This window comes from Pongo abelii, chromosome 2, assembly GCF_028885655.2.
Source record: "Pongo abelii isolate AG06213 chromosome 2, NHGRI_mPonAbe1-v2.0_pri, whole genome shotgun sequence".
Classification (NCBI taxonomy): domain Eukaryota; kingdom Metazoa; phylum Chordata; class Mammalia; order Primates; family Hominidae; genus Pongo; species Pongo abelii.
In genome coordinates, this window is record NC_085928.1 from 117,000,577 (window position 1) to 117,013,224 (window position 12,648).

The window sequence follows — 12,648 nt, forward strand, 5'->3', positions numbered from 1 at the left end:
CTGCATTAGTTGTCTTAAATTTTAGTGGAAACAAATATTTCTCAAAAGCAAGATGACAACAAAATTTAGAGAAATGTTTCCTGAATTCCATGACCATTCTGGATTTTTTCAAATTCTTACTGTTGTTTCCTCACCTTACCCCACTCCATCTTGAAACACCTGAAGAACCACTACTCCACCACCCAGGCAATTTGACCTATGCCAGATATCACTTGGGGTTGGGTTTGAAATCATGTATTTTTATCCAGTTAGCCACAACCACCACAGGCAATAATTAACTCTAAAGCCAAACCGGCCAGCCTTGAATGGCGAAGGTCTGCTTTGTCCATACGCAAGAGGACATGGTTTTCTTTTTACTCCAAATCTTTCTCCATCATTTTCTTTCAAGAGTAGGGGCAGGGGGCGGTAGGGGTGCTGCTCTTTTTCCCTCTCAAGAGTAAGAAGCCTTTGAATGTGGTTAAATACAAAGGAAAACATGAGGTTTCACTATTCACCATTTTAGATGTGGCCAGTGCTTTTTTCTTCATTAGAATTACTGCCACAGAAACCACTATAAAAATCCACCCTCCTGGTGCTAAGCCCTTCAGAGTAGATCATTTTAAAACTCCAAAATAAATGTCAACATTATTTTCACCTTAAAATTGAACACCAGACAAAACACCCTATTCTATTGTGTGAATTATCCTAATCCTAAATGGATGTGATGATTGCTAACCAGACTGAAAATTATTCTACTTCATGCATTTATCTTCATTTATCTCACGTGCCTTTAAAGAAAAACAGCTTACCAGGATAGCCATTTCCATCCATATCAATGCCTCCCGATATGGACTGACCAAACATCCGGAGCACTGGATTTATCTTCCGCCCGGACAGTTTCTGAAACAGATAATAGGGAAATGGAGTCACAGGAAAAGACCACAGTCACAAATAAGAACTGTGACTGCTTTATTCCAGCTTCCATAGGATACTCAGTCTTAAAGTTGTTGAAAGAAAAAAAAAAGTAATCCTAATATGATCAGCAAGTCTTTAGCAGGCAGTTGAAGACCATACATTCCTTTATTATTACTTGCCTTGGCCAAATGTCATCATTTAAAATTTTTTCTAAGTTCTATGCTAATGAAAAATATCCACCTAGACTACCATGATAATGTTTTGACATGTTGAAGTTCAAATGGATAAAGTTTAACTTCCATTCCTAATGCAGGTTCTGTTTGTTTTTACACAGGTGTAGCTGGCTGAAATTCTAAGAACATATTTAGCTTGTATCTTTCTTCCCAAATATGTACTAAATATTTAACACTCTGCTCCTAAGAGGCACACATTACAGTCTTTCCCTAGACAGACAAGTAATTAACATGTCTAGCGGGAAAAGATGGCCATGCGGAAACTACCTCTCCATCCAGCCAACCAGAAGATCTATAGATTCTGGAGCTTCATAGAGAGGAGTGAACAGTTTTACCTAGTAAATCTAGAACTCCATGGTCCTGAACACTTCTTAAACTGTAGGAAATCAAAAAAACTCAGCTGAAGAAGATGCCCTGCCCTCCCCTCTAGAAAACAGCCCCCTCAACCAACCAGAGTTCACAACTTCACCATGGGACACACTAGTATCTATGCTTACTTTATATGTTTTTTAAAAACAAAACTTTTTTTTTTTTTAAGAGATAGAGTCTTGCTCTGTTGCCCAGGCTAGAATGCAATGGCACAATCATAGCCCACTGCAGCCTCAAACTCCTGGGCTTAAGTGATCCTCCCGCCTCAGCCTCCCAAGTAGCTGGGACTATAGGCATGCTCCAATACACCCAGCTGTTTTATTTTTTTTGTCAGACGGGGTCTCGCCATGTTGCCCAAGGTGGTTTCAAACTCCAAGCCTCAAACGACGTTCCTGCCTTAGCCTCCCAAGGAACTGGGATTACAGCCACCACTCCTGGCTGCGCTCACTTTTTATTCATCATTAAGTTCATCACACTTCCACACAGGCAGCACTGATTCAACAATATTTATTGTACAAACAGCCTTTGTCGCACTGAAGCTGCACATCAACATTCGTGTAGCGCAGTTCCTCACAAAGATACTGAACTTCTTGAATCAGAAAAGTCCCATCTTCTGGGGTCTGACCTACTCCTTCTGCCTTTATCTGCATGGTCCCCCAGGGGAGGCTTACTTCCTGATGCCCTCACTGTGGAGGACAAGAGAAAAGCTTTGTTTTCAAAGTACAACAGAACCAGGTTTACAGCTATCTAGGGGCTCACTTTGACTTTCTTTCCTTATCCTTCTCCTTCCCGAGTCATCCTGCAGAGAAGTCACAAAGGCAGGGAGGAGGGAGTTTCCACAGGATCTACAGATGGAGGCACAAGGGATGCCCCTTGACCCCAAGCAGCTGATAACTGCAAATAACCCTCCTAGAAGTGATCAGAGAAGGCTGCTTGCCATCCTTGGTTAAGCCATCCAACAGGAAATGTGCAAGCACCAAAGTACAAATCAGAACACTGTAGGAAACACTGAAGAAATGTTTCACACTAACAGGCAAAGCCCTACATCCCACATGGCTCTGTCTAAACAAACATGTATGCGTGTCCGCACATTTCTTAAAAGCCACGTTTCGAGGCAGACCCTCTCAGCTCTGAAGTCCAAGAACTGTAGCAGCAGCCTGCCCCTGGATCTACATTTCTAAGGTATGCCGTGGCTGGGACGAGGGGAGAGTGAAGGGGTGGTCCATCTGGGGTGGTGATGCAGGCTTAAGTTATCCCACAGACATCTGCAGGCCATTATGCTATAAAGCCAAGCAGATAAGTCTGCCCAGCGCTAATAACCCTAAATGAAAACCAGGAGCCCTGGAAACCTCCACTTGACCAGGTTTCTATGCAGTGTCCCCTCCAGCAAGAGAAGGATCACAGGGGCTGCCGTATGCCCAGAGGGCTCTCACATTGGGAAAGGCACACAAGGATCTTAAAATCAACACTCTCCGTGGTAAACTCAAGAGAGAGTTAAAGAGCAATGTGGAAGAAGTGTAGGCCCTGATCTCACAATTTACCCGGCAGAAATAATACAAATCTGGGCCAAAGCAAAGTGATTCCATTGCCCAGAGTTGTTTCTGATTCCTTCCTCTAGTTCACCCACACAATGCCTGCTCTGTCCAGGACCTGGGCCTGCAAGAATCTGCCATTTAAGAATTTTTTTTTCTTTTAAATCACTGCCCTTATCATATACATATTAGCAGCTTGGGAACGTATAAATCATAGTTGCTTCTTTCTTTTTTTTTTCCTTAAGAGCCCAAAACCACTTCTCTTTGTCAAAGCAAAGGAGCCAGCCTGCATGCTGACAAAGGCAGGCTGGTCCAGATGCTATCCCTGCTTCCTACTAAAGACACTCCATGCTAACCACAAGAGTTATACTGTGGTTCTCTACAGGGATTCCACCCAGCAACCAAACAAAACACTGGGAGGGCCCCGGAGGAGGGGAAGCCGGGGTCTCTCACAGGTTGCCTCACTGTGTGATTAGCTTCCGAGGTCCAGGAAAACAAGCTTCCCAGAGGATGCGTGGAGAATGACCCTGGCCGCTGCCCGAGCACGGGGCTCCTTGGGTGACTCTCAGCTTGTCACACTGGGAAGAGCATCCCTGCCCCCAGCCTAGGGCAGCTCTTGTGACTCAGATGTGGCCCCCAAACTGTGCCCAAAGCTCTCTTCCTCCTGCCTTGTGGGCTGAATCACCAAAGTTTATTAATCCCCTGTTATGTATTTCTAATGAAAAGAGGGTGGTCTGGATAGATAAATGCCCCTCAGAGTATGTATGCCTCATGGCAAAATAGTTTCCATATTCGTAAGTTTTCCTATTGAGTTTCTGAGTGTGGAGTTGAGGATGGTGGTTACAATACAAGTTTCAGGCATCAGACTGGCAAAGATTCTGTGGCCATACTGCCACTTATGACCTTGGGCAAGTTAAATAACCTCCTTGGGGCATAGTCACCTCATGAATAAATAAATGGTGGATAATAAACGGACCCATCTTACATGGCTGCTATGAGGATTAAAGGTAAAGAAAGGGCAGAGTAGGCACCCAAAAAACAGTCCCTCCTCTTCCCAGCGCCTCCCAAAGCCCTGTCTCCTGCAGGTGAGGCACTGAGGTCAGCAGGAGGCCCGTAGCGAGGGGATCTGAGGCATGAATGACAACCAACCAACCCTCCACCCTTAACTAGTTTATCTCTATCTGCCACAGGACAATTATTCATGTAGAAGTTGTACTTGCATTTACATGCTGCCTCTTAAAATACAAATACATATGAGTAGGAAGTAGTCAGCGTGTAATAAATGTTCAATAAATAAATATTTGTTGATTGGAAATTTCTCAATGTGTGTCCCCTTCTGTCTCTGACCCACTGGGAGAAAGACCAGAGCCAGTGCCACTCCACACGCAGACATCCACAAATATCTTGACAATGCTTCTGCTGAGAGCATGACTTCCTTTTTTCCCATGGGCTGGGCTTGACACCATCAGCAAGATTGAACACCAAGCGGATACGGCAAAAAACAGAACTCACCACTTCCATGTTCCCAAGTATAGGGCACAAGGGCAGAGTCCTAACTGGCTCCGGGTTTTAAGGCCAGCTGGGACGAAAGCTTGCGATCAGTTTCAGGCCCCTCCACCATGGACCACTGTTCTTCTAGATTATATATTAAAACATGTTCCTTTGCCTTAGCATAGACAGTTGACAAAGTAGTCACCAAAAAGAGAAAGCTTCCTTTCCTTTCTTAAATAAATGGCTCTAACTCTGAGTAAGAGTTGAAAATTATCTTCTTTAGGCAAAATGCATCCCGAGTGTTAACAAACTTGGGATTCTAAGAATCCTTTTTTTAGTATTTAATAAGCAATATTAATTGTATCTTTCACAGAAGGGTAGGAAGACCAAGGCAAGAAAAATGCTTTTCTTTGTACCTCTGGGGCATGGGGCATAATGAAGGTTCCATACATGTTTGCTGAATGAATGTATGAATAGTTGCCATATCACTCTCACACCAATTACCATTGAGTACTGAGGGACTATCCCACCGGCATCACCATGATAGATATAGACCGCCCCTGCGAAGTCGTCCTCCTTGGGTGCGCCAATGGCCACATCTGAGGGTAGAAAAACAGCTATGGGTTAAAAAGCCACGTTAATAATATAAGTGCAGCTTCCCTAATTCTGGTTATCATGTCTGAGTCCCTGGATACCAGAAATTATTGGTTGTTGATTGTTCAAGCATTAATTTGGGCACAAGATCCTCTAGTAGGAAAGAAAAAAAAGGTAGGCCAGTGTGGTGACTCACGTCTGTAGTCCCAGCACTTTGGCAGGCCAAGGCAGGCAGGTCGTCTGAGGTCAAGAGTTCAAGACCAGCCTGGCCAACACAGCGAAACTCCATCTCTATTAAAAATACAAAAATTAGCTGGGTGTGGTGGCACGTGCCTGTAGTCCCAGCTACTCTGGAGGCTGAGGCAAGAGAATCACTTGAATCCAGGAGGCGGAGGTTGCAGTGAGCTGAGATTGTGCCACTGGACTCCAGCCTGGGAAACAGAGTGAGACACCATCTCAAAAAAAAAAAAAAAAAAAAGGACAGCGAAAACTATAGAAGCTGACTGAGAAGAATTTAGTTCCAAAAAAATTTCTACCTTATGCTCATAAGAAAAACCACTGACCCATCCAATAAAAGAAATGCAAATATAAACTACCTGCCCTAATTTCCATCAGGGAGAGTTCCATAGACAATGGCTATTGTATGACTGAGAAAGTCTGAGGTCCTGGATAAAGGACCATTCCTTATTATTATTTAATAATAAATCCATTCCTGGATAAAGGAAATATACAAAAGGGCATTCACTTCACACACAAGAAATAACATTACTCTCACAAACTGGCAACTCCTAGAACAAAGCCTAGATCTTCCTAACTTTTTTCCCTTGCTTCTAACAAAGTCATGTGTCTGCAGAAGTGAGGCCAAGGGGGAGGAAAATGAAGCCGTCTGTAGCCAGTGGTAGGAGGTATCAAAGACACCTGGATGGCTGGCCTGGGCAAGGGTTGCCCCACCTCCACCACCATATGCCCTGGTGACATGGTTGTTCCGCCTCCCGATGTCTGTATGCTGTGTATGCAGCAAGGCAAAGAGGTTCAAACAAGCCAGAGAGAGAGGCCAAGAGGCTGTGAGGAACACTGCTGTCCAAACAGACCTAGACATTAGGTACATATGCCTCCACGCCTCCCAAGATACATACACACACACACACACACACACACACACACACACACGTACACACACACACACACACACACACACACACACACACGTACACTCTCAAAAGTCAACCTAGCTGCTGCTATAATCAGGCAGAAGATGTCTGGGTTTCTAATTCTCTCCCCAATCATTTCCCCATCAACATGGTAGAGCATCATGGAGCATCAAAGGCTCAGAAACAAGGAGAGTTGATGGCAGGATGAAGCTGTTCAAACTTCTCTGCCATAAGGAGTCCCAAATGGACCAGCCCCAAGGTTTGCTTCCACTGCAAACAACAAAGAACACCGAGCTGGTGAGAAGGGATTATGCAGAAGCAAAACTCCAGTGGGCTGGAAGCTCGGCCCTGCTTGTGTACATGGAGAGCACCTCTAAATGTTTCCTCTCTCCCCACAGCACATTGATGGGCCTTTGGAGTGGACCAGTAGACCCAGGAGCATGCCACTAGAGATGGACAGTCAGCGGGCAGGCTGCCCCTCTGAAGCAGAGCAGCGTGCTGCACCTGGAGGGGCTCCGTGCACCAGGAGCACTCACTCACCTGGGAACCCATCATTGTCCAGATCGTCCAGGCTGGCAATGCTCTCTCCAAAGTGCGCATTGTAGGCGCCATCCCCAGTCAGAGCCAGCTGCTCCTCGAGGGCTCCCTGGGAAACAGGATGGAGGAGAAAATGGAAAACAAAACAAAAACAAACAGAACAAACAATAAAAATCAATAAAAAACCAGAGTTTGAACGCTGCCCTGCTAGAGCACACTCATCGACAGGAAACACCTGGGCAGAATTACAGGAACCCAAACTTCTCTCTCCTGCTGGCAAAATGAGTCCCTTTTACCTGCTTTGCAGGATGGTCTCCCATAGCCTGAGATGGTAACCAATGACTACACTCCGCCTTGTCCTATAATACACTACACACAAGCAAACCTCCCTACCCACCTGTCCGCCATGTGCTCTCCACATCCTTAAGGCATAGCACTTTTTTCCCAATGTTGTTTTAAAAGGGTATACATTTTTCTATTTTTTCTTTCCTGTGCCTTTTGGTACAAGTTTATAAAGCTGTTTTGCAAAGTGCATATATGAGTTATCTTGATAGAGGGAGTCATGGTTCAGAAAATCCAAGCACCCAGTCGTTCTTGGCCAGGGGGTGGCTGTGGTGGCAGACATCACTGTGCCTGTTATTCATGCATGGCTCAGGTATGAATTTCCTGAGAAAATACTAACCAACAGAGGGAGGGAGTCAATGGTGTACAAAGGCAGGAAAAGTCATCTGACTTTGGGGGAAAAAGTCATACCCACTCTCACCCCAAATCACTGACACGTGAAGACCAGAGTGATACAATGCAATCTGATGTCTTGAGGCATGAGAAGATGTACGCATTCCCCAGTGCAGAGGCAGTCTGGGCCCGCTATATCCCACAGGCCATCCCACGAGTGTCTGGCTTTTATCATGACCAAGTCTTCTTTTTCACTATAAACACAATTTACAACTTGAAAACAGTCAAGGTGAGACGATTTCTTGGGTGAATGAAACCTCCACTCCAAAACACAAATATGCATTAATTTCTTTCTTTCAGTGTTGTGGGGAAGAGGAGAGGAACACCAGCAACTGATTCCTTCTATGTACCAGGCACCATACAGCCAGCTCCTCATTCAAATCACACAACGACTCCATAAGGAAAATCTTATGATGCCTCTCACTTTACAGATGAGGAAATTGGGCCACCAATTTCAAGCTATTTGTCCACATCACACAGGCTAGGACATGGCAAAACCAAGATTCAAACTCAGGTCCACCTTGCTCCAAAGTCAGAATTTTTTCCACTCCTCCACACTGCCTTCCGATCTTTATTCAAATGGCTGATGTTCAACAGAAATGAGAATACTCTGGTACTTAGAATAACCATACAACATCAAGAAACATTGGTTGGCAGGGGAGGGTGTGGGTGCGCCGTGCCCAGTGGAGGCCTGGGGGGAGTTCTTGTGCTTCAAGAGTCCACCTCTTGATTTAGACACACAGTCTGGCTGTTGGACCTGACTCCTACACAAATGTCTCAGTCTCCTGCAAATATAATGGCAGGCACCACTGAATGCTCACAGCACTCATCTATTTAATGTCCCCCTCATTTCTCCCTGCACCCTGCCCTAACCTCCTGGAATGTCAGTGGGTATGCAGGTGCCAAGGGTTCCTGCAACAGGTACCAATAAGCACCTTCCCTCCCAGGTATTTTATTTTTTTTAGAGACAGAGTCTCCCTGTCTAGCCCAGGCTGGAGTGCGGTGGTGCAATCATAGCTCACTACCACCTCAAACTCCGATGCTCAAGGGATCCTCTCGCCTCAGCCTCCTGAATAGCTAGGATTATAGGCAACCACCACTGCACCTTGCTTGTTGGCTTGTTGACTGATTGACTGATTAACTGATTGACAAGGTCTCACTCTGTCACCCAGGCTGGAGTACAGTGGCATGATCACGGCTCACTGCAGCCTCCACCTCTTGGGCTCAAACAATCCTCCCACCTCAGCCTCAGCTGGGACCACAGGCAAGCACCACCACACCTGGCTAATTTTTTGTGTGTTTTTAGTAGAGATAGGGTTTCACCATGTTGGCCAGGCTGGTCTTGAACTCCTGGCCTCAAGTGATCCTCCCACCTTGGTCTCCCAAAGCCTCCCTGGTTTTAGATCTGACTTCCTGAAGAGCCTGAAAACCTCAGAGGCAACAAAGGCTCTAACAGTCCCTGGCTCTGCTTTCACTGCTTCCTTCCTTTCTGGCATCTGCCCACTTAGTTATAGCTAAACCTCTGCCCTCTCCCAACTGGGATACCTGGCATCTCAGCCACTGTTTAACAGTACACTGACTGATTTTTTTTAATATGAAATTATATTCTCACTATTTGGATAAAGATAAAACTAAACATCTATCCAGAGAGCTATTATTCACATTCTCTATGTATTTGGCATATTTCTGAGGACTGGTTGTACATGCAGTTTTCATCCCGTTTTTCCACTGATTATCTCATAAGCATTTTCTCATGTTAGATAAAAGGTAGGCGGCACCAAACGTTTTCATTGAACCATCTTGCTCTTGTTGAATACTTGAATACTTGTACTTCCAGATCCTGAAAAGACTGCTTTCTCACTGGTCTCCTGCCTCCACGATGCACTGCTGTCCCCCAACCCAGCACCCACTCACCCACCCTCCAATAGCTACAGAGGGCCAGAGGCATCTTTCTGTCCATGTCACGTCCCTTTCATGGTTCCACAGAATAGGGGACATCAAGGTTATTGACCAGGTGTGGTGGCTCACGTCTGTAATCCTAGGGAGGCCAAGGAGGGCAGATCACTGGAGATCAGGAGTTTCAGACCAGCCTGGTCAACATGGTGAAACTCCATCTCTACTAAAAACACACAAAAAATTAGCCAGGTGTGGTGGCAAGCGCCTGTAATCCCAGTTACTGGGGAGGCTGAGGCAGGAGAAGAGCTTGACCCCAGGAGGCAGAGGTTGCAGTGAGCCGAGACTGCATCACTGCACTCCAGCCTGGGTGATGGAGTGAGACTCTGTCTCAAAACAAACAAACAAACAAAAAAATTATGGCTCCCATGCAGTCCCCCAGCCCCCACCATGCTGAAGTGAGTGGTGATGTCACCTCACACTCCAACCCACTTGCCCAGCTCTGCACTGGGAGCTCTGCTCCAGCCCACCCCGCCTGTCTGCTAACTCCTACTCCTTCTTCAAGATTCCCCAGCCATTGTGTCCTCCTCTGCTTCCCTGGGAAAATGTGCATATGCTCCCAGAGAGGTGGCATAACCTTGAGACAAAGCAGCCAGCTCTGAAGCCAGCTTGCCTAGGTTCAAATCCCAGCCCTACTTCTTAGCTGTGTGGTCTGGGACACATTATCTAACCTCTCTGGGCCTCAGTTTTTTCACCTGAAAAATGGGCACCCTTGATACCATGTGTATATTGCATAAAAATCTCTCACAGAAAGCAGGAAGAAGAGTCCCTGGTACATAGTAAGCACTCAAAAGACAATTATTAAGATTCCTCCTTGGCCCCTGGGTGTCTGCAGTTGTAACATTGTATATAACTTTCCATTAATGGGCCATTGAGCTTATTCAAGACAGAAATCACATATTTTCATCTACTCTGGGTAACACTGCCCCCAGTGCCCGCCCACAGGGGTGCCCGGTCACTGCTGGCTGGACAAATGTCCCTCCCCCACACCCATCTGCACGTTGCCCAGTATTGTACTCACATTTCCTCTGTTGATGTAGACAGTGACCTGTCCCTCGTCCCTGATCTCAGAAAACATGGGGGCCCCCACCAGCAGGTCAGAGAGGCCGTCCCCGTTCAGGTCAACTGCGCACAAGGAGGAGCCGAAGTAAGAGCCCATCTGCAACCAAGTTGAGTTGCAACAAAGCATTCAGTGTCTGCTCTCACACAAGGATGCCCTCGCTTTCCTCCACCTCATTGGCTTTAGAAACATCCCTCAGAGGAACTGAACAATGAGAACACAAGAAGGGGAACTTCACACACCGGGGCCTGTTGTGAGGTGGGGGGAGCGGGGAGGGATAGCATTAGGAGATATACCTAATGTTAAATGACGAGTTAATGGGTGCAGCACACCAATATGGCACATGTATACATATGTAACAAACCTGCACATTGTGCACATGTACCCTAAAACTTAATGTATAATAAAAAATAAAAAAAGAAAAAAAAAAGAAACATCCCTCAGAGGCTGGATGGCTATGCTGCCCCCTAAACCAGAATGCCTAGCAAAGAGTGAAATACCCAACTTCCAGCAGCAAGGCAGGGCCTCAGTCAATGCAAAGCTAACTGGCCCAAAGTCCCCCATTCCTGGAGTCCTATCAAGGGGAAGATAAATAGATTGATGCCCAGAGAATGAGGTGCTGTTTTTAAAAATGCAAGCTGAGGATACAAAGTTATGTTACGACCATAATAAAAATGCCCCTTATATCAGACATTTGACAAGGCCGAGCAAGTAGGAAATGAAATCCCACAACACAAGAAAGGCATGAAAATTAAATGTTACATGGGGAAATAGGTTATTCTCTCCTGGTCCTATGCATAGCTGAAAGATTGGTTAGGAAGCCATGAGCTGAAGTGACAGAAAAAGGTACAAGTTTTAAGACTGTTTGACTGATGAGGGAACAGAGCAAGATAATAATGACTTTTAATCCTAGCTTAATTAGGGGTCTCAAACCCAAATACCAACAGGATCCAGGCAGGTGATATAACAGGCATAAGAAAAAAAATTAACGTGGCAAGTGATGCTTGTCTTCCTTGTCTACATAACAATAGGGAGTGGCAGAGACTGTGGCAAACTGGAGCCCACAAGCCTGGCTAAAGGAGCAGCTTCAACCCAGCTGCAGCTAACTGCCACCAAGAGGAATGCTGACCCAGAGAGGAGCAACCTTTCCATTTTCCAAAAGAAGCCAAAAATTTAAAACTTTATTTAAAGTACCAATGTTTTAAATGCTCGCAAGTTCTTCATGTGTAAAAACAATAAACAAACACTGTGCAAGCCAAACAAAAGTATTTGTAGGCTGTATTCTTTCCACAGGCTGTCAGTTTGCAATCTCTACTTTAAAAAAAAAAAAGAAGAAGAAAAAGAAGAAGGCCGGGCATGGTGACTCACGCCTGTACTCCCAGCACTTTGGGAGACGGGTGGATAACAAGGCCAGGAGTTCGAGACCAGCCCAGCCAACATGGTGAAACCCCATCTCTACTAAAAATACAAAAATTAGCCAGGCGTGGTGGCAGGCACCTGTAATCCCAGCTACAAGGGAGCCTGAGGCAGAAGAATCGCTTGAACCTGGAAGACGGAGGTTGCAGTGAGCCAAGATCACGCCACTGCACTCTAGCCTGGGCAACAGAGCAAGACTCTGTCTCCAAAAAAAAAAAAAAAAAAGAAAGAAAGAAAGAAAGAAAAGAAAAAGAAAAAGCACTATTCTTTTAAAATAAATGTTTTCTAACAAAAGGCCCCTGAGTTGATGGACATGAACAAGCCTTTTCTTTTACTGTTGGAGTTTGTTGGCAGCTGACCCAGGGAGTTTGAGGGAGAGAGGTAGAGGACACTCCAATCTGTTTCCTGAAGCTAACAGGGTCACAGGAGGGCTTTGTAGTGGCCGCTCAGAAATCCTTCCCCAGTGATATGCCAAGGCCATCTCCCTCCCCTCTGACTACCCATTCTCAAAGGAGAAGGGAGCAGGAAAGGGTTGAAATCACAGAAGGTGAGGAGGAAAGAAACCGAGTTGCCAGTCACTATTTCAGTGGCCTTGCCAATCTCCCCATCTGAGCTTTGGTAAAAGAAATCAGTAAGACACAGGCAAAGACCCAAAGAGCCAAGCTGCTGGCTGCGCTCACTGG

General features: G+C 45.7%; 1 protein-coding gene across 2 annotated transcripts in view; it reads right to left on the reverse strand.

Moving 5' to 3' along the window:
• Positions 1-12,648, reverse strand: part of ITGA9 (integrin subunit alpha 9) — a 387,085-nt gene that overhangs the window by 312,346 nt on the left and 62,091 nt on the right. For both annotated transcript variants that reach the window (XM_024245138.3, XM_054552331.2), the window contains exons 9-12: positions 10,511-10,648; positions 6,805-6,910; positions 5,024-5,118; positions 789-879 (exon numbers count right to left, since the gene is read on the reverse strand). In XM_024245138.3, coding sequence (XP_024100906.3) covers positions 789-879; positions 5,024-5,118; positions 6,805-6,910; positions 10,511-10,648 — 430 coding nt within the window. The remainder of the gene's footprint in view (positions 1-788; positions 880-5,023; positions 5,119-6,804; positions 6,911-10,510; positions 10,649-12,648) is intronic.